This window comes from Ostrinia nubilalis, chromosome 3, assembly GCF_963855985.1.
Source record: "Ostrinia nubilalis chromosome 3, ilOstNubi1.1, whole genome shotgun sequence".
In the NCBI taxonomy this organism is placed as follows: Eukaryota; Metazoa; Arthropoda; class Insecta; order Lepidoptera; family Crambidae; genus Ostrinia; species Ostrinia nubilalis.
The window spans coordinates 1196233-1219363 of record NC_087090.1 but is presented as its reverse complement, the minus strand read 5'-3'; the positions used below and the strand labels follow the sequence as shown (position 1 = coordinate 1219363).

The 23131-nt window shown below is 36.4% G+C and overlaps 1 protein-coding gene across 1 annotated transcript in view; it reads left to right on the top strand.

The window, feature by feature from the left end:
* The window catches only part of LOC135088042 (voltage-dependent L-type calcium channel subunit beta-3), a 116625-nt gene that overhangs the window by 77503 nt on the left and 15991 nt on the right, over nucleotides 1-23131 (top strand). Inside the window, exon 3 of the mRNA XM_063982922.1 lies at nucleotides 21877-21923. Within this exon, the coding sequence (XP_063838992.1) occupies nucleotides 21903-21923 (21 nt within the window). The 5' untranslated portion in view covers nucleotides 21877-21902. The remainder of the gene's footprint in view (nucleotides 1-21876; nucleotides 21924-23131) is intronic.

The following is a 23131-nucleotide window of genomic DNA, read 5'->3' as shown; positions in this document are numbered from 1 at the left end:
AAATTCAACAATTAGAAAGTGACAAAAAAATTTAAAATAGGTAGTTGAAACAAACCACAGCTAATTTTCATAGTGGACTGTACTATACGATAAACATGTCAGTCAATTTGACAACCTTTGTCGGAAACATTATTCAATGAAAATATTGTCCGAACCCTTAGTATTTCTCTTCGACAAATACTTTAACACATTGTGAACCACTTTTCTTTCATGACTATAAAAATATTTTAGCAATTTAATTCATAAAACCAATTGCGCACATTTAAAACAAAGTTTGTTTACACTTTGACAGCAATAGACTGACATGCAAGGTGACATGTCAATGAAGTTTTCAGTTACTGTTGCCATTAAAAGAAATTAGTACCATTAGTTTTCCGCAACATGGCGAGGGTTTTTATGTTCCTGGTCAGGCTATATGTATTTTGATTTCTTTTATAAATCCCGCATCATGTTGTAATTTTATGTTCCCAGTGACATCTGTTCAAACCAGTTGGAACTATTCATTGAGACTGGCACCCTCTCGCGGAAACTCCGTGCACTGCGCGGTGCTTTTACACTGTTACTCTGTTGCCCCTTTTCGTCGCTAGATGGCGATTAACGTCGTAGCCAGAGCAACGCTTTTCAGTTTCAGTGAAAACGCGAGGAAACTTTTCCTAGAACTTATTCCGAGTTTCAACAGATGGCGCTTTATTCCTGTAACTAAGAAATGTAACAAAACAAGTTCCTCTTAAAATTAATTATCCTATAGGAAGTCATCTGATGCCCAACAAAAGCAGTTCTTAAATTATTTCAATTTACCATTGATGAAAGTGTCTTCTTAATGCTAATAAATACATCTCCCTAACTGCCTTGTAATATAAACCTGAACCACTAACGAAGAAGTTCAACTCAAATATTGCAAAATCGTACGTGTTGTAACTTCTTAATTAATACGAGTAGATACCACAGGGTTAAGTTTCTTTGATAGACGGCATATCTATTCTTTATTTTTTCCCATAGTAGATTAAGTAGGTATCAAGGATAAACGTAATGTGTCGTTGCCTTCCCGAGTCAATCGACCCTGTTTCAAATTGGATAAAGAGTCAGCAGTCACAAATCATTGTGCTGTCAATTGACAGATGTTTAAAGCAAATAGGACTCCTTTGGATACGTCATATCGGCCAGGCACTGTTATTCGGAGCCTCAAAAGTTTTTAAACCGTTCAAGAGAATACAATGTAACTAAACCTTGTCCGGTTAAGCACCCTGCACCCTCATAATACCAATGTCAGACATTGGTTATGTTTAGGAAGGCAGAATGTATTAACGAATTAAAGTGATGAAAACTAGGTTCATCAATAGGTACTTAACTTTGTACCTACAGTGTGCAACTTATTACTCATTGTTCTTTCTCTGTGTCATAAATTCCTGTAGTTATGCATAATTTGTTTACTACGGGCACTGTTTAATTCGACCGGACGGACTCCTCGATCTGACTAATAAGAGTAAATTAAATATACGAGTATTACTAATGTGCTTATGTGCAATCTCTCAATCAAACGTGTAGCTTAAAGTTCTGGGAAAACCTGTGATCGAACACACTAAGATTGATAGTCACGTGCAGTCCCGTAGCCGCCCAGTAACAAACTATAAATGTCCCCATTAGTAGCCCATTAAACTTGTTAGTGACCCACCTGACACCACGAGGAGCAGCATCCTCGCCAGCCGCCTGACACATCAATGTCGTGAGACGGAAACAATTCACCTCTCGCGCCGCTGTCAGGGGGAAATGGACCTTATGTGCTCCCCATAAAGGCCAGTGTCGGGGATAAGATAATGAGCTGTGGCGGAGACAAAACAATCGGCCGCAGTGAGATTATCGCGAAGTTTGCTATACATCGAACTTTCATTACGAATTTGAGACATTTTACTACAAAATAACATAGTAGATACATTATTTTTAATACTTTTATTATCTGCTATTACGTTAAGAAATACGACATTTTCGACTTTATTCACACTGATGAAAATATTTTCAAATGGAGGGTGGATTAATAAAACTACGCGCCATCGCGCCATCTTTAGTCGTTTCACTATTGCTGCAGTTCGTCTCATAGCCAAGCGAGCAGTGAGCGAGTGCAGTGCCAATTTATTGTTGATTTTATTAAAATGACTATCAATTTTTCAAGTGTTATTCCGTGTAGACTCACGTCGACGGATGTGGATCAACGCGCGCGTCTCGCCAGCGCAGGCGCAGCGTCCCGCGGTGTTCGCCCCGTATTTTTAGCGCGCAGCGATCGCCCGCGCATCTTGTACACGCTCATACCGTCCGCGTTTTATAACCAAATACACACGAATGCACATTTAGTGTTGTGGGATAGTGCTAAGTGACTATAGTGCGATACCAGTGCCATGTGTGAGTTATGACAAAGGCTGTCATGGATCGGTTCAGGCGGCAGAAGAGGTACAAGCATGGCAGGAGGCGGGTGAGTGGAAGTCTCAAACAGCTGTCTCGTACTATTTGAGTCATACTGATTTTGGTTCCATTTCATACTTTTCTACCGTGATCTTGTCAAATGCAAATGCCTTTTTATCAGTGTCTTTCTACTCAATAAGGAATTCTTTCTGAATGTTAGCACTTACAAGTAGGATGCCATGGTTTTGATTGACAATACGGTCATGTGACTAATCACTACAACATTTTAACTATCTAGGTATAAAGTGACGTAAAGATACCCTGAAAACAGTTTACACAGTTCATTGGCATGTAATCTGGTTTTAACATCTGTTGGCTAATTATACTGATGAGAAACTAAACATTCTTTATCAGTTCGATGTTAATGAATTGCTGTGCTGCGATGTCTTTATACCACACCGATCGGCCAACGTCAAAAAACGTAGGTATTCCTAGAATTATTTACATGAAAACCTTTTCAATGGAATTTAGTTTTTTTTTTGTACTTTTGTAATCTTACGCGTTAGGGTAGGTGTAGGCAAAATAAAAATATGGTATCATCCGTATCTGTAATGGAAAATATCTAAATTACGGTAATCAAGTATGATTAGTATAGTATAGTAATACTACCTACAAAGTATTGTTATGAAAAAAAAAAACGTTTTGCTTTTTGTTTGGCGCGATCGCGGCTATAAACCGCTTGAGAAACAAAACGCGATAACAGAATAATATCATAAATGTGGAGGTGTACGTAATTTGTGGGAGTGTAGCGGGGCAGGCGCGTTCGCAGCTTATGAATGGCGGGTGACTCAGAGCTGTGTGTCTTCCAGTCTCTCAAATCGTCGCTTGCCTCTCTAACTGACGTATCTGACATTTTTTTCGAAACTGAGTTATCTACACCATCATAATCAGTTTTGCAAGATGAATCGATCTGTCTAATCGCCTGAAAATTTTGCAAAATGTCAGCTACGTCAGTTAGAGAGGCAAGTGACGAAATGAACCCGTGTCTTTCCATTTGTTGGGGTTTTTTGCATTTATAATGCCAAATGTCGAACAAACATTGTTTTCACTAAAAGTTGTCTGACTCAAGTCTAATAATAAAATTCTGTGTCTTACTTTCGAGGAATGTTATGATTTAAGTTTATTTTCATTGTTTTGAAAAAAGTTTTTAACTGCGTAGGGACGTACTTAAACTTTTGCGAAGCATCATAGGGGTCCCAAAATAAATAAAATAAATTCTACCCCTTTAATGAACATCTTTTTGTCAGGTCAGAGTAAAATTCTTAATCCTTTAAAATTTTCTTAATATTGCTCTTAAACATTTGACATGCTGAAAAAATCTCTGTTATGAGTACTTTCACACAGCATCAGCATTTCACACATTCAGTCCTAAATTGCAATATAAGGAAACCAGATTTTTGATTAGATCTTTAATAAGCCATCCCTAGCCTCATTATGATAGGTTGTTAAGCCTGAGGACCTCAGCTGGTCAAGGCCACGATGTCGGCTGGAGTGGCGCCGACCGACCAGCAGACCTTGCCAGGATAGGGTGGGTCGTCAGTTTCAGCGACTATGAAAGATTTAGGTATAGATCGTTTAGAAAAATAATGGTTTCAGATTAGCATATCAAACTATACACACTTTGGTTGCAAAATAGCACCTTTTACCCCGTAATTTATGTAAAAATTGAACAAAACATGATTGCTGCAATCAGTGTGTTATTTTCTTCATGTTGTTGTACCAGTTATTTACCACTTCTAAATAAACACGGTTTGATTGATTGCCTATTTTTATAAATAATCATATTTCAAAACTTAGCATTAAATAAGAATATTAACATTATGATAAACACCCTACCCTATAAATAAGACCTCACTATTCTAAAACAGACCAAAAAATTAACCAGTAGCATTTTTACCAATCGCTGTAAGATGAACCACGCCCTCAAGTAGTCTGGGAAGAGGGCCTTCACATCTGCTGACGAATCGGAATATACTCTTCGTTGTCTTAATGGCCTCGTAGTTATTAGCTATTTAGTTACAAACACTAGCTTTTTCCCGCGACTTTGCGTAGATTTCGATAAATTGGTTACATTATGCTTATGTGCTACAGTGCTACGAATATAAGATAGGAAGTAAAGTTTTATCAAAATAGCGTTTAGTGGTGTTAATAATGCCTTTTTCCAAATCGTGACAAAATTTAAAAATCCAAAATGTTTTACAGATTATGTACGTCTGGCGATTTGTTAGATGCATTTTTGACTAGCATATAATGATCGACTTTTAAAACCTATGGAATGTCCTATATCAAATACAGCCTGAAGACAGCACTGAACAAAAATAATCACTAATTAATTCAGTTTACTGCATTAGAGTTTAATACAACAAAATCGGTATCGTATTGCGCTAATTAAGTTCCATCTTGTAAAGACCCTTGTAAAGAAATAATGGATCCGCAATGACGTTAACGCGACCGCTAGAACCAATCGATGTCCATCGCTGGTTTGCTTCCCGGCGGGGTCAGCCTACTTCGGCGCGCGTCAATGGACTGAAAACGAACTCGCGACCCGGAAGTGACGGTACAGGGTTGTGAGTTTAGGGGTTTATCTACATTTCAGGGATTTTTTTCATTTTCTTCATAGTTATAATATAAATATGGAGCGTGTGTTATGATTTAAAATTCAATACTTTTAAAGGGATTAGCTTACAATATATTTCACAAGAAAAATTATTGCATTTTCCTAAAACATGTTAGCTTAATAATGACTTTTCATAACGCCCGTGTCGAAACTGAATGAGTCCACATAATTAAAGTCCATTCAAGTTTTTTTATCGCTGAAAAACGTAGCAAATCCTCTGAGGTCTGTACTAAAAATTTTCAACATTAGCTTAATGTTTTAACCGCATAGGAAAGAGAGAGAAAGATTTACTTTCGTGTTTATAACATTCCATGAACACATCATAGCTAGGCATTTCAGGTTTTTTTTTTCAATTTGGTCATTTTGAATTTCAGAGAGAGCGCGGCGCTATTGGTTTACGCGTTGCTCTCGCCTACGTGATTTAGAATAATTTCAGGCATTTCAGGTTGTATTAATTTGAGTTTGGCAACCCTGCGACTTCCGCGATACGAGGCATCGATAACGTTTATGAGCCAGTGACTCGCTGGCTTAGGCTTTTATTTCCATGTCCGCCTTCGATCTTAGTTCCTATAAATTGTTTTTTTTTTTAATATTATTTGTCGTATGACTCAGTCACAACAACCTTATGTAACTATATTATTAATCTAAGTATAATTAATTATTTTAATAAGAGCACGATTGTTAGTACCTAAAGTGCAAAAGTTTTTATTTATGCTTGGAATTAAAATTACAATCATTAACTCAATTTTTTGTTAATTTTACATACAAAAAAATTGAAGCGTGCTAAACTAGTGTGAATCAGTGGTTTGAAATTAATCCGTAATATGTTTGAATAATGTTTGAAGCTATTTCTTTAAAAAGTTTTTTTTTTTACTTTTTAAGTTAGAAACTAACCATTACCTAAAGAAAAAACCAGCTTTTGTTTCAAGTAACTAACGTAACTGGCCTAAGTACCACATAAATTGTTTATGTCCTACATGCCCATTTCAAGCTATGTTTATATCAAGGAAATACAAAAATCCTCATCATCATCCCAGCCACAGGACGTCCACTGCTGAACATAGGCCTCCCCCAATGCTTTCCATGTTAATCGATTGGTAGCGGCCTGCCTCCAGCGCTTCCCTGCTACCTTTATGATGTCGTCGGTCCACCTTGTGGGTGGGCGTCCCGTCGTGGATGGGCAGGGCACATAGTACGCAGAACTGAAGGCCGATGATGCAGCAAGGTTCTGGAATGGAGGCCGCGTACCGGAAAACATAATACAAAAATAGCGCATAATTATTCCGCCCCAAAGAAAAACGCGTCCAAACTTCGAAATCCTGCCCAAGTTGCCCAACAATCGCAGATCCGCAACTTTCGGCTGAAACGAAGCGACGCACCGTGGTTCCGCGTACGTTGAACCTTGACTCCGCACAACTGGGTCACGTCAGCGGCGCCGCCGCATCGATCCATCACGCGCGCATGCGCACTCAAAAAAACCTTAACACCGTTGAACAAGGCACACTTTTCTTCAACACACGACGCATTACAAATTAATACGTCAAAGAATAAAACGCTTATTGCACTTTTAATAAGGCATGTTTTGTAGTGACCGGCTACGGTACGTCACAAAGGTTTAAAGTTACTTTAAAGGGGCGCTAAGGAATTGTTAAGGAGTAACGCAAGGCTGAAAATTAATTTGATCACAATTTCGTATTCTTATAAGGAAAAACAAATGTGTAAACGAAGCCTGAAATGTTAAGTTAACGTTGAAATTTTTTCGCTTTTTACAAATACACTGGAAATACTAAGGCTGAGTTGCACCTGCTAACTTTAACAGTAACTTTAACGATAACCGATGTTTTTTCTATGGAGTTTGACAGACTTTTGACGTTTGTCAAAGCTAAAGTAAGATGGTGAAATCAAGCCTAATTACAAGAGTTTAGCAATGATTTCAATAGAGATCTAGACATCATATGTAAGTTTGTGTTTCAAAACTAAACTAAATAGTAAATAAATGAAAATGAGCCAGCTTTAACTAATAGATAGCTTAAAAACTGCGTTTTTATAGTTTAGTAAATTATTAATAAGTAAAATTTAATTCAGCCAAAAATTATACATTTCTTGAATGGTTTATGGTGTCTGGACCTGGATATCAAAAATAGAGAGTTTTAGTTATAAATGTATGCTCAATTTAGTCATGTTTCGATTTAGCATAAAATATAAAGTAAGCAAGTTTGAAAACTCCTTGGCTTAGTCTGGCCGATGCACTCGAACATAAGTTAGATCGATACGAGCGACTTCCAAGTCTTACTCATTATTAATTTAAACAGCTATAGCAACGTTTTAGCTAATGATTGCCTTGTCATTCTGACTAATTTTGATTTTGCTGTAGTGGAAACAGTATTTTACTAAACAGTACAATTTCAGTTTTTAAGTCCGTAAATCGATTCGATTCGTTTTATTGCTATTTCGTTCGTTTGTTTCGGCCAAATGACGTCCACAGTCACTAGTGGGCAAATGCCTCCCCCAAGGATTTCCATAACGACCGGTCCTGTGGTGGACGCATCCAGGCTCTTCCCGCGACCTTCACCAGATCGTCAGTACACCTAGTGGGAGGCCTGTCCACGCTACGTCTGCTATTATTCTATTTTTAACCGACTTCAAAAAAAGGAGTAGGTTCTCAATTCGAGTGGATGTTTTATTCTATTTAGTTACTCGGTACAAAAATCGAGCTTTATATATTATAGATAGTTTTAAATCAAATTATGCATGGCTACACCAGCACATAAGACTGTACATATTTGTTGCAATATCACACTTATTTCAACCAAATAAGATACCATAATGCCTCGTACTTGTCTCTGCCACCACATCCCAGATATAATTTGATATTTCCTTATTATAATTTCGTCCCTTCGCGCTGGGATACATGACTACATACACAGACACATGCATAAGAAACTCGAGTCTTAGAGTCTTATAAATAAAACTTAGAGCTCAAGTCTTTCAGGGTTCTGAGTCGTTTGTAAAAAGACCTGAGTCCTGCCAAAAAAACACTCAAAAACTGAGTCTTTTTAAAAAGAACTCATGTCTGAGTCCTCTAAATCCATTGCTGTAGTTTGAAGTAAATAAAAAGAACTCAAAGAACTTAGAAGACTCAAAGGACTCGGACTTACGACTTACGTTCAAGTCTCGAAATGAAGACTATAATGCCTGTTTTCACCATCAATCCCTAATTTTTAAGTGACCTCTATGGTAACAAATAACAGGATTTTTGTTTACATAGGGGTCACTTAAAAATTAGGGATTGATGGTGAAAGCGGGCACTAGACTTGAATTTCCTAAAACTCTATGCGAACAGCTGGCTCTCTATACATAACATCATACAGCATTCACTGCTCGCGCTTCGGGAGATAGCGATTGATAAGAGATAAGAAGTTATATCCCATTAAAGGTTAAAGATGAAGATAAACGCTCGTACTTGAACAAAATGAATAACAAACATCCATCCATCTGTGCGATGTGGAAGTCATTGGGGGAGGCCTATGTTCAGCAGTGGACGTCCTGTGGCTGAAATGATGATGATGATGATCCATCCGTGACTCCAAAATTGTGTGGTTATATTTATTTAGTACTAGCGGCCGCCTCCGACTTCGTACGCGTGGATACCGTTTTACCCCTTAGGGGTTGAATTTCGCAAAATCCCGTCTTAATGAGCACCTACGTTCTAAAAGGAACCCCCATGCAAAATTTGAGACTTCTAGCACTTGTAGTTTCTGAGGTTTCGTCATGAGTCAGTCAGTCGGTGACCTTTCGCTTTTATAAATATAGATATAGTATTTTGTACTTGAAAAAGTTTTCAATTTAAATTACATACCGAATCTTTTAGTCCTTATTCACACAAGAAAATTTCAATAAATCCATATACGATACCAAGAAATAATCCTCAAGAGTACACACGGCCACACTGTTAATTATCTATTTCCGTTTTTGCTCTCACTCTAATCAAATGGTGATTATTTGCGATAGAACGAGATGACATGACTGGCAATGGGCAGGTAACACTGTTGCCGATGGTACATACGCTCCAAAGGCATCATCATAAATTCATCTTTATTGATTTATTGATTCCCAAGAAATGGAATTGCATTTCGCATCGGTTGCTACGGCGCTACGAGGCGAAAGCCGTAGCTCGTAGTCGCGGAGCCCATGTTCTCGTAGACAAAAAGGCACAAAGTGTAACACGTATAAGGCATGTGTGATAGTGTTAAATATGATTTATGAAAAGTGTTTTTAAGACACAAACAATCGCACCGTATTTGTATTATTATACTTGGTCTCTTTGTCCTTAATTTTGATTTCGTGGTGATGAAAAAAACATTTATTATCAGACAACGTAGTCCATATTTTGGTTAGTAACAATTTGATATTAGAGACAATGTTAGTAATAGTATGGTTAGAAAGAATGAAGAAAAATCTTAGAACTTTAGAAGTATGTTAGTACATCATATTAAACGAATAATGTATTATTATGGACGCTTATTGAAAAGACTATACCCAGTCAGAAAATGAAGCTGCTTTTATTTTTTAGGAATAAGGAAAATAAATTCGACCCCTTAAGTACCTGAAAGACATTGTCTGCAAGTGTAACTGACAGCTACGGCTAGCGAGCGCCGTAGTCCCGTAGCGCGTAATTACTACGAGCGACTACGGCGTAGTAGACCTTTGTTTGCAAACAAGTGAGGCTGGTTTTAACTAGCATTGACACCAAACTGTGTTTATTCCTAGTAATGGTAATGGTTTATCTATTTATTTATTTTATTAATTAAGGTACAGCAACAGATTACAATTTACAAATCATGGCTTAAACATAGAATACCTCCCAAGTAACATTTTACTCCATTTAAGAGTTCACATTTAGTTCCAATGTGTACTTAAAGCATTAGTACAGTTCACTCGTGATGTATAAGCTGTATTATTGCAATTAATTACACCTGTACCTGTCTAAGGGACTTATAGGAGTGTAGACTAGTGTAGAGTTATACTTTTATACGATTGTTGGTGTTATAATACTCTAACAACTATCCTTTAGTCAGCCATCTGACTAATAGCATTATAGGAGGGTAGAGATACGGCAACCGCTGTTTAACGGCCTACTTGTACGTTGTTATAGAGCTAGCATTTTAATAGAACACACGTGGTCATTTATAAAGCCAAAGGCTGTTATGTTTACTTGTTTTAGACTGTTATACAGCTAGTAGCTGTAGTAGGACTTGTTTGTGATAATTAAAATAACCTTTTTTTACTATCTGTACAAAAGTGTTTCAATGGTTCGCATGTACACTGTAGGCTGTTAAAAGGACTATATGTGTTGTCCATTAACATCAATAGCAGTTTATTTGTCCACAAGTACTACTCTTATTTGCTTTAAGCTGAACACGAATGTGAATGTGATATTCTATTACACATTTCCCCAAGCCTGTTTTTAGTTGTTCATGGTGGTTCTGTACATGATGCAGAGGAAAATATTATGCCTGAACCTGAAATTTCCCTTCAAAATATACCAGATATCAGAATGTGATGATTGCAGTTCTTGTGATAGTGAGTACCATTTTGATTTGGACAATTATTTAACCTTTCGCAAAAAAAAATAAGAACATGGGCTATGAAAATCGTATTCCTCATTCCGCTTTGAATAAATTATCAAGCATAATAAACGAATTTAAACCGGGAACACTACCGTCTGATGCTTTAGGTATTGATACTTGACTATTAGTACCTGGACTAGGCGATTTAACGGACATTAATAATTTTTATTGCGGATCTCTAAAATTTCAGTATTTGAAAGAATTAAAGATACACAATTGACCTGAACTAGGTACATCTTAAAGCTGTACATAAGTTCACATTAGAATAAATTTATAGACATTAGCGCTGTAGTGGTACAAATGTGGAACTTCATATAGATAACAGCGTTCTAACAGAACACATGTGAACCTAATATACGCTCACCGCATTAAATTGGAGTTATAACAGTTCACATAGCCGTATTTCATTTCCACCATTTTGTTCTACATAACCTAAAATATTTACCAAATAAATCTCCAAAATTAATGCAGATTTATCACAAAATTCGCAGATAGAGCGATTGAGTTTTGGTTTCATGTTATAATTAATTACCGTAATATAATTATAATGCCAATCCAATATCAAAAACTGAAAATTGTAGATTTCCTCTCAGCCAGTTTTAAATATTTTAAAATGAATATCGCGTTTTTACAGAGGCGCGTAAATATTTTAGCTGTAAATATGTATACATTTCACGATAAAGTTGCATTCCCAATGGCATTAACATTATTAAGTATTTAAAACCCGTGTTATTATTTGCATAAATGATTATCCGCCCGAGTTGTTTCCCTCTTGGCACTCACGTACAAATACCAAACTAATATTAAAATGTGGAAATAATTTAAGACACACGTGAACTTTAGGTAGCATTGGAGTACTTTTGTCGGACTTTATAACTTTGAAAGCTGTGCATTTAGCCACTTGTTACTCTTTATTGTCCTCACGTACGTTGTATGGTTCACACTGCGTCCCATATAGTGCCGTAAGTCAGTCTTAAGTACGATGTTACTACTTAAACTGCTATTATAATGCTATTATACTGCTAATGTACAGCCATAGTGAACTTAAAGCTGTCTAATTTGTGCCCAAACTGGTTCTATAAAAGCATTATAGCAAGCTATACAGCTCGTATACAGCTGGCATACACAGCTTGTGGAGTACATGTGAACGACTATTGAACTCTTAAATGGAGTAAAATGTTACTTGGGCTACATTGAACAAAGGTAAATTGATTAATTTGCACTCCGATTGTAGCTGAACACAACATTCGTCTTAGTCAGCTTTGATATAAGTGATATCTTGGATTGCACAGTGAAATAATGTCGAAAACACTGAGATAGTTCATTCACAAAATGTATTTCACCTCATCTTATTTATAAAATTGCCGAAGTCTATTTGCGTAGACAATCGTTTTTGCAGTTCTTGTTACATACTTGTGTAATATTCAATATTTAGTAATAAAAGCTACATCTAAGGTGCACCGATACAAGCATCTTTCCCTTTAAAACGCCTAGGCGCCTCTAGGAACCATTGAAGCTCTTCTTATCGAGATCTAAGTTCGATTTGTAAGTGACAGATGGCGCTTGCAATCGACATCAGACACCTACGGTGCATCCCTGCCATCTGTTGCAACTCTTCCGGGAAAGGCCCGACTTGTTCATTTATTCACGAGCGCGCTACGTGGCTGAAGGCTTATCTATCTACCTTCCATTCCTCATAATATGTATTCTTCTTATCGTACTTAGGACACATAACTTGGTTATTTTAATAAGTTCTGTGGAGATATTGCATCATCGTAAAACATGGCTGGAATTTTTTTATCGAGCTTCTGCTCGCTAGGCCAGGCCTTGCTGGCCTGTGATTTGATTGCTCTAAAGACATGCTTGGTGAGTCCTCAAAATGTTAATGGTGATGGATAGAAAATTGTTTGACAAATGCAACATACCTACATGTTTTCAAGAAAGTTGGTAAAACAATTTTTGTTTTGTCCCTCAGGCATATACCTACCTACATTCTTAAAAAATGCAATCAATGCCTGCAAAAACGTCAAGGTTACTTTTAGGCTCTTTGCATAGAATTTATAAACTATAATGACTGTAATTCTAAATAGCCTGTAAATATAATCTTATAGCTTTTATTACCTTCCCAGTTCGCCATTATGTGCTTTATAAAATCAGTAAAACGACGCCAGGCTCACAATAGCAAATACCCTACAACAGGTAGCCCTGTGGGAGCGCCCAACTATAAATTAAAGCCTATAACTTTAATCAACAGAAGGTTCTTTGAGTTGCTATTGACTAATGCATGCAGTGTTTCAAGAGGGATGTGTGTGCATCATATTAGAAATTTCTTCACTGTAATACCTAACTTCCTATGTTATTTTAAGAAATTTTCGGTCACTAAATGTGTTTTCAACTTCTATAACCGAGTAATAAATAAAAACAAACATCTTGGATAGTCATTAAAACTCGTGATAGAAGCTTTTTAATTTTTATGCACTAAGAATAAATTAGGGTAAGTCCAGGATAGATGCCCCACTTTTTGAAACAGCTCTGTAACTCAGTCAGTAAGTTTTTATGAACAATTTGATCTTAGTATCTGTAAACTTTGGTCTTTCGTCTATGATATTACTATAATTATTTTAGTTTAAGTTATACCGATTCTGAGTAAATACCATTTTAATTGACCTCTTAAAAGTGGGATAGACGCCTAATGTGGGGGATAGAAGACTCACTGTATGATTGCTTCAAAGGATAGATGCCTGATGCAGGGATAGATGACTCATTAATACAGTTTTTGAATTCTAAGGATCAAATGCATTTTGAAATCAAACAAGCCAAGTATTATTACTTAAGATTGTTTGTTATTAAATTAATTAAAAATGAAATAATACATACATCCACCCGAAAAACATAACCCTCCTTTTAGCGCAGTCGGGTAAAAAGGTTATTCGATCAGAAGGGCCCCCTATTTATTACTTTCCTAAGGTTAGCCGCACTACGTTCTTTTTTTCTTCTTACTTGCTACCTGTGACAAAAAGAGCAGGTTAGGATAGATGCCCCTAGGTGCATGGGACATGGCCCTAAGGGCATCTATACCCAAAAAAAATTAGGCAACTATCCTTTTAGCATAGGATAGGTGCCTTTTTTAATAAAAAATATAATTACACTAAAAATCGAATTAAACATAGCTATCCCGTATAATTTATATGATAGTCTATCAAATTATATAAAAATCTGCTTCATTTTACAACTGACAAAAAAACTATCCATTATAAGATACTTGCCAATATCATTTCGACGCTCGATAAGGTCTAGCCGCGGAAGATTTTTGCTCTCACTGGCTAAACGAACGCACTCTTTGATGGTTTGCGATTCGTAAAGTGGTAAGTGGAGGTCCCTTTCTATTATACGTACTATAACTTTAGACTAAGTTGCTTGTAACATAGTGTACTTAAAATCGCGGCACCTATCCCACTGGGGCATGTATCCTGGAATTACCCTATATTTTTTAAACTATATTTCGTAAGTGATGACAATTTGTATATTTTATGGAGCATCTACCCCTAAGACTAGGCGCAGACCACCGATTTTTAGTTGGCCGATAGTTTACTCGGGCAACTGCCCGATTACCTTTCTAATCGATTAACTAATCAATATGGGCATATATGGAAGTGCGCACATTACACCGATTGATTCTTCATACAAATTAGAATCGGGCCCAACTATCGGCCGACTGAAAATCGGTAGTGTGCGCCTAGGCTTACGCGTCGAGCAATATTTATTTTCTTGTCAAAATCAAATTCAATAGAGTAAAACTCCGCGCACACTACTTTAACAATTTCCATTTTGATATTTTCATTTCCGCGAACGGATTTGCTTCGCAATACATTTCAAACATCCAATAATCTTGCTTATTGGGTTTATGCGTGAAGCATGTTTCCGTGGCCGACGTTGTATCAAAATGCGCCCGGAACGTGAATTCAGTACTTATCATCATCATCATCATTTCATCCATAGGACGTCCACTGCTGAACATAGGCCTCCCCCAATGCTTTCCATGTTGATCGATTGGTAGCGGCCTGTCCACCTTGTAGGTGGACGTCCCACGCTTCGTTCATGTAAATGAATGCTGCTGAATTCAGTACTACTGTCATGTAATCAGTTTTCCGTGTAAGCTCTTCATGAAAGTAAACAACTAGGACGCTATAGATCAATAACAGTTTTTGTAGTAGATAGAGAGATATTATATTTTGTTTTAAACACTGGAAGTTATTGTGATTAACATTTAATTATTCCGATTGGTACTGTCCCATCTCTGTATAATTATTTAATACTTGTGTGTGTAATACCTTTCAAGATCTTAGGTATTATATTTTAGAACATAAAACCTAGAATTCGATGGGGAAATAAGTTTGTTGTATTCGTCAAAATCTACCTACATTTGATTAATAACTTTACTTAAAATCTAATTCACGGCTTTCTTAGAAACTGGATTTTCATATCAAAAGAAACATCCAACCAAACCCGAGACTCGAATACGTGTACCCGAACCGTAGATAACGTGAATGTACCGTGCATATAAATCACGCATTGCCAAAAATAGCTCACGGCTTCGTATTGGGAGTTCCCAACCTAATACTAGGTACTTTGTTGAATTAGAAAACTATATTATTGATATTTTCTGAAAAGTTACAATTGGGATTGCAATATTAATAATTCGCATAACCAATCAACTGAAAATTAAAATAAGTTTTGCCCAAAAAAATTTGGCTGTCAATAACGCACTGACTCGCCAAAGTTTCGAGTTTGAGTGTGGTGAGTGTTGAGTGACGCTATCGCTGTCCTGTCGCATCCTCGCTTATCACTGACCCAGATGCGAGCAATCGCTACGCTGCGCGCGCATTCATTCATGGCGCGTAGGGATGGGCAAATGGAAAAAAAATATCGATATTTATCGTATCGATATTTTTTCAAATATATCGATATACAGGGTGGCCAAAACAGTGAGGTCTAAAAGAAAAATTTAGATTCCTTACATCAAGGTGTACCTAAATCACCCCCATGTATATAATACGATTGTGCTTAGTTTAGGAGATAGAGTTAATTTTGTGATATTTTAAAATTGTATGACCTAGTAGCCTTTAAACATTTTTATCTTTTTTTTGGGTTGACTTTTTTCAGATTTCTTTTTTTCGACAGATTTGTTATTAATTGCAGATGTTTGAAAAAAATAATCACCTTCCTATCTTTGATTCAAGATACAAAAGTTTTGCTAGAAACAATAAAATTATGCTTTTATCAGAACACTATCAAATTTTCAACTTAAAAGTTAAAGTAAAAAAAAGAACTTCCATAGGTCCAAAACCATTTTAAAAACTGCGCCGTTTCCTGAACATTCATAATAATACAAAAAAACATGTACTTAATGGGCCACTATTTCCTGTAATCGGTCCACTAAAGTTGTAAGTCGGAGATGCCATTACATGTTTTTGACTTTCTTAGAGTTAATTAATATTGCAAATCCTCTAAGTTTACATTACGTAGAACAGATTTAGAGCAGTAACTGGACAGAACATGTTTTTATTCTCAACGAGGAAGTTCTTGCCCTTCATCACACCTGGTGGAAACTGATGATTAGGCTGAAGGTGGAAGGGAACTTCAACTACAGAGGAACTATGGCTTCCTACCTCCAAATACCGGAATACAGTAATGCTATTATCATTATTGTTATAGTGACAGACTTAGGAAAATAGAGTTGCTAGCCAGGCAGACTTAGATCCAACCCTACCACCAACCAAACCGAGCAGAAAATTTCACCTCCACTGGGAATCAAACCCGGGACCTCTGAAGCTTACCTCTTACCACTTGAAGACAGAGGCAGTTGTTACATTTTACTATTACCCTTGAAATACCTACTACAGTGAGAAGAAGGAGGGATGTTTGATTTATGTTCATTAAAACTTACTTAAAATAACAATGTGTTCCGGCATTTGGAGGTAGGAAGCCATAGTTTCTCTGTAGTTGAAGTTCCCTTCCACCTTCAGCCTAATCATCACTTTCCACCAGGTGTGATGAAGGGCAAGAACTTCCTCGTTGAGAATAAACACATTTTCTGTCCAGTTAATGCTCTAAATCTGATCTACGTAATGTAAACTTAGAGGATTCCCAATATTAATTAACTCTAATAAAGTCAAAAACATGTAACGGAATCTCCGACTTACAACTTTAGTGGACCGATTACAGGAAATAGTGGCCCATTAAGTACATGTTTTTTTGTATTATTATGAATGTTCAGGAAACGGCGCAGTTTTTAAAATGGTTTTGGACCTTATGGAAGTTCTTTTTTTACTTTAACTTTTAAGTTGAAAATTTGATAGTGTTCTGATAAAAGCATAATTTTATTGTTTCTAGCAAAACTTTTGTATCTTGAATCAAAGATAGGAAGGTGATTATTTTATTCAAACATCTGCAATTAATAACAAATCTGTCGAAAAAAAGAAATCTGAAAAAAGTCAACCCAAAAAAAAGATAAAAATGTTTAAAGGCTACTAGGTCATACAATTTTAAAATATCACAAAATTAACTCTATCTCCTAAACTAAGCACAATCGTATTATATACATGGGGGTGATTTAGGTACACCTTGATGTACGGACTCTAAATTTTTCTTTTAGACCTCACTGTTTTGGCCACCCTGTATATCACCCAAGAAATAATCGATATTTTTTGCGCAATTTGCAATTATTTATAAAAAATGACAAAATATTCGAAATTTTGAAGCAAACACACATCTGGCTGTTTTAATATCAGTTTAATTATTAAAAAAAACAGCCTACTACATACCTACTCTTTTTCTGAATCGAAATCGGATTGGTCGAATACATGTTGTGACGCATGAGCAGACAGCAGAGCTTTAAAAATATATCGATTTTGATATCTGAAAATAAATATCGAAAATCGATATATCACGGGAAAAAATATCGCTGATTTATATCGATATTTTTCTGAAAAAATATCGATATTTTGATATATCGATATTTTTTACCCAAGCCTAATGGCGCGTGGCGGGAGTGCCAGCGCCGCGTCCGTCCGCGCCGCGCGTCCCATGCGCCGCCACCACGGCCGACCCCGACGCGATCCCGCTCGTGGCCACCGGCCCACACCTGCAGCCATGCCGAAACATGATGGGGTACAACCAAGGGCATGGATACAATAAGTTGTTCACGCAGGTGCGCGCGCATGACATGTTTTTGTTTTGGTGTGTGACGTGTGATCGTAAAAGTGCGGTTTAAGTGAGCTTTATCTGTTTAAATTTATTTTCTGTTGATAAACAAATCGATGGTGCAGGTCTGCGATGTTATTGCGTAGCATTTTGCAAAGTGAAGGTTTTTTTATTTCAATATTGACAAATTAGCCAGCAATCTCATCGGAAACCTAGTAATCAGTACGTTATTTAGTACACCTACATACTTGCCTAAAAATAAAGAGGTAAATACGAGTGCCTAAATGAGAACGATTGCTTGCGACGCAAATCTGCAAGCCGCCATATGTTTCATGTTTTACTGATTTGTTTTTGTGGAATATACCGATATTCCTTGCAATTGTTGAAGATTAAACCACATTTGAGCTGAGGTGAGACAATAAAGTGAATTTTAAAAGTGCTCTTGCTAACACTTTTGAAGATTGTCACAACAAACACCTGTTTCAGCTCGCCTACAGACCTAACATAGCCCGCTGTCAAAGTAGGTAATAACTGCAAAGGTGAAAATGGTATTCTTTCGTGGTTTTTCTTGCTTTTTCATTATGGACCCTGGTTTTAGTTAGGTGAAGCTGAGGAGAGTCAATCAATTCTTTTATTCAAGACGCGTGTTTTACCTTTTAAATCCTTTGATAACCTTGTGGCTGTCAATATCAATATAGTGCGTGGTTAAGGTGGTTTTTTGGCTATTTGACCACAAACTTAATTGTTTGGTAGTTTACGCATTTTGAGTCGTTTAGAGAACCATATTCTACTGATACTTACGTCCCCTTTATTGATTTATTGTGATTTAAATACAGCAGGATAAGTGTGCTGCGTTGTAACAACTTTATTGAACAAAATTCTATCAAATTAAAGAAAAAAATCTCGGTTTCTTGAAGATAGTTAAAACTGTGGAAACTGCTTTCCATTTGAGCAGGCATGCGTTTATTTATGATGCGGTATAGAACACCGATGAGCTCATCTTTTATAAGAGATTTTGACGTTTAAACTTTCAGTTAAAAGTTAACAGGAAGTAGATACCTAGTAGGTATATAGTATTTTCTTAATTTAACTTTAATGTATATTGTTCGAGAAAGAAAGTTAAATAAAACCCACCCAATGACGGATTTTTATTTTATTACGCTGAGCACGAGCCATTTCGTACGTGAATCAAAAGTTTAAAATTCCAGATGTGAATAATTCTCGGGAATCGTATGTTTGACACAGTGCAAACAGACAGTAGTTTACTTTTAACTCTAGGAAAATGTGCAGCCATTACATATGAGCATAAGCCATTATAAATATTTCATAAGACATTTAGGATTTTTTGCGTGTAAGTAGAGTTGAAAGATCTTTCACTTGATTCACATTTTGTGCCTCTTTCTAAGAATGAACCTTTCTAAAAACCACATGATTTTAGAGACTTTAATTCGTTTGCTCTGTGTGGTATAGGTATCGTAAATCTTTCTGTATCTGAACTTTGATTACCTTCCGAGAAAAACTTTAATGACATGAACATTATTACCTATTTACTTTTATTTGAATTATATGACCCAGGAACCTCTTTTAATTTCTTCTTCTTCTTTCTTCTTAATCTTGAAAAGTAAATGAATGTCGATTTACTTTTTAAGTTTAAGAAGAACATTGATTAAAAACCAGGCTTCTATCGTGAAGGTTGCGGTCCTCAGTTTTAGATTAGATGGCGCTGTGAAGTGTCCAACGGTATTCTTATAAGTTTTAAAGCATTAATTGTGACACAAGTAAGTTTTATTAAAATCGGATTGGATCTTAATTTACTACTGTTTCTTCTATACTGTGTACAGGCATTGCGTTTATAGTTTTACGGCGCACTTATAGACCAAATCGCTCGAAATGGAACGATCGAAAATAGTTCGAAACGTCGATACAGCGGGTTTAGATCCGAGTCCACGGAGCACTCGCCAGTCACGACTCCAGAATGCGTTGAGATTGATCCCCGACAGATTTACGAATATTTATCCCATAAAAGATCTAAGAAAACTTACTTTTACGTTTAATATACTGTTCCAGACATCGTTTTAGTTCGCATTGTAAACAGTATTTTAATATGCACATGAAACGTGTAGACTAACTCAAATGAACGTGTTCTTGCACATAAATAATTGTATAGTTAGGGGAATCGACCCCGCGACCTCTATTAGGCTACCAAGCCAGCCATCCAACGGCTGGCTCAAGTCATTCATCCGATAGAAAGTACCTATGCAGGATATATGATACCTAGTTTATACTGGTTTTACTAAACCAGACCAAAACATATAAAAATCGTGAAAACCCCAAATTGAAAACAGATACATACCTACTTGATTTCAAGATGTTGTTATTCCGAGGAAACTCCGAAATACCATCCCGGCTTAAATATTTTAACATTGCAGCAAAACCTATTCGGGCCCGCGTCCGAAACAACACCGCAAAATGATTAGCAAAAAAAGCTTTACATCGAAAACGTATTAGGCCTGACCCGAATAACTCGAGCTACCCCGAACGGCAATAAAAAGTGCCCAAGTCTGCTGGCATTGCCCCAAAAGCAGAGGCGTCAAGCGCGGGGCGGGGGCGGGGAATGACGTCACGGCTTCGACCCGCCGCTCTGCCGCCTAAACCTTGGTGCCTGAACCCCAGTCTCAATCGGACCTCTTGATCTAAGGCTGTATGGCCGCGCATTCCTTCGCCAAATAACTAAAGCTGTATGTTCGTGGATTCCTTTACATGAAAAAAAAAACAACTGAAAAAGGCGGCTAATTTTGACAGTTGCTTTTTATTTTTTTCAAAATGTCTCCTGAACTAAAGTTAATTTTTTGGTGCACTTATAATTTTGGAAGCAGAGGCTGAGGTGAGCTTTAGAGCTAAATGGTATTTAGTTTTAGTGCCTAGAATTAGTTATTACTAGAAATAATGTTTGGTAGCGGTAGTCTGGACATCATATTCATATTTTAGTTCACTTTTTGATGATTTTAAAAATAAATTGAAATTTAATTTGGCAATAATTAATCTGACTTATATTTTTTTTGTGAATTGGATGTGGAATATTTAATGCCCAGTGCTATTGAGCAATGTTCAAGTTACGAGTAGAATAATTTGAAAAAGTTTAAAGAAGTCAAAGTGAAAATAAAACTTCAATAATGAAACTAAAGTTTATATAAGTAGGTATTATGTAAAAAATTTATTTTTTTCTTTCATATCAAAATTTTCTTGAACATTGTGCAAATGTTCAGTATGGGTAATTCTTAAATAAAAACAAACGTTATTATTAATTTGTCGTTTATATTGTTTCCAACGAATGTGCATGATGTTGTAACCTTTGTCTGTCTAGGTGCATTTAGTACCATGCATCCAGTTCTAGGCCCGTAATAATATGCCGATCTCAATTCGAGCCTGAGCTTGAGTGTAACACAATATTAATTTAATCGTAATCGTTAAGATTAAAGTTTGAATATATCTGAAATTAAGTAAGTGTCACGATCGCTTCATTAGATTGAGATTGAGATCGACCTGAAACCCTATCACACAAACTATTAGAGCATGTAACGACTATTAACAATTAAATTATCATAATATCTTCTTTCACGTCTATTAATATATTATTCATAGTTTAAGTTACCTTTAAGATGATAAGTTCATATTTTCAGAAATTCTTCATTGTCTTAAATCAAGTCTATATCTATTTCGGGGATATAATGTTTCAATTCAATTTATTTCTTTGAAATTACCATTAAAAACGGTGTTTTTTGAAATTTTCCTTTGACAATAATTACCTGCCATTAGATTCGAATTCGAATTGTATACGAAGAAAGAAGTGAATCACATTACTGTTCCTTCGTCACGCATGTCATGTTGTGCGCTTGTGACAGTTTGTGTGACAGAGTTTGACACGGGCCTAGACCCAGGCATGTCTCTGATTGTGTGTCGCGTTGCATGCAGTCGGCACCCCTCGCCTGCGCCGACCAATGACAAACTACAAGCCCTTGGTAAGCACTTTCTGTTGCTATATTAAAATTGTTTTATACCTGCGAAACAAAGTAAAAACGCTCGCTCCTGCACGTTTTTTATGCGTGTACAGTAAAAATGCTTGCACCTGCACGTTTTTTTATGCGTGTGCAGTAAAAATACTCGCTCCTGCACGTTTTTTTTGTGCTTGTGCAGTAAAAATGCTCGCTCCTGCACGTTTTTTTATGCGTGTGCAGTAAAAGTGCTCGCCCCTGCACGTTTTTTTATGCGTGTGCAGTAAAAGTGCTCGCCCCTGCACGAAAATGTATAGACCCGTATTACAGAACGGCACTCCCAAGTAACATTTTACTCCATTTAAGAGTTCAATAGTCGTTCACATGTACTCCACAAGCTGTGTATGTCAGCTGTATACGAGCTGTATAGCTTGCTATAATGCTTTTATAGAACCAGTTAAGTTGCTTACTTTGGGGCTAGCTGGTAAAAAAAAAAAAAAAAAAAAAAAAAAAAAAAAAAAAAAAAAAAAAAAAAAAAAAAAAAAAAGCAGTTTAAGTAGTAACATCGTACTTAAGGCTGACTTACGGCACTAGGCAAGAGTAACAAGTGGCTAAATGCACAGCTTTCAAAGTTATAAAGTCCGACAAAAGTACTCCAATGCTACATTAAGTTCACGTGTGTCCTAAATTATTTCCACATTTTAATATTAGTTTGGTGTTTGTACGTGAGTGCCAAGAGGGAAACAACTCGGGCGGATAATCATTTATGCAAATAAAAACACGGGTTTTAAATACCTAATAATGTTAATGCCATTGGGAATGCAACTTTATCGTGAAATGTATACATATTTACAGCTAAAATATTTACGCGCCTCTGTAAAAACGCGATATTCATTTTAAAATATTTAAAACTGCCTGAGAGGAAATCTACAATTTTCAGTTTTTGATATTGTATTGGCATTATAATTATATTACGGTAATTAATTATAACATGAAACCAAAACTCAATCGCTCTATCTGCGAATTTTGTGATAAATCTGCATTAATTTTGGAGATTTATTTGGTAAATATTTTAGGTTATGTAGAACAAAATGGTGGAAATGAAATACGGCTATGTGAACTGTTATAACTCCAATTTAATGCGGTGAGCGTATATTAGGTTCACATGTGTTCTGTTAGAATGCTGTTATCTATATGAAGTTCCACATTTGTACCACTACAGCGCTAATGTCTAT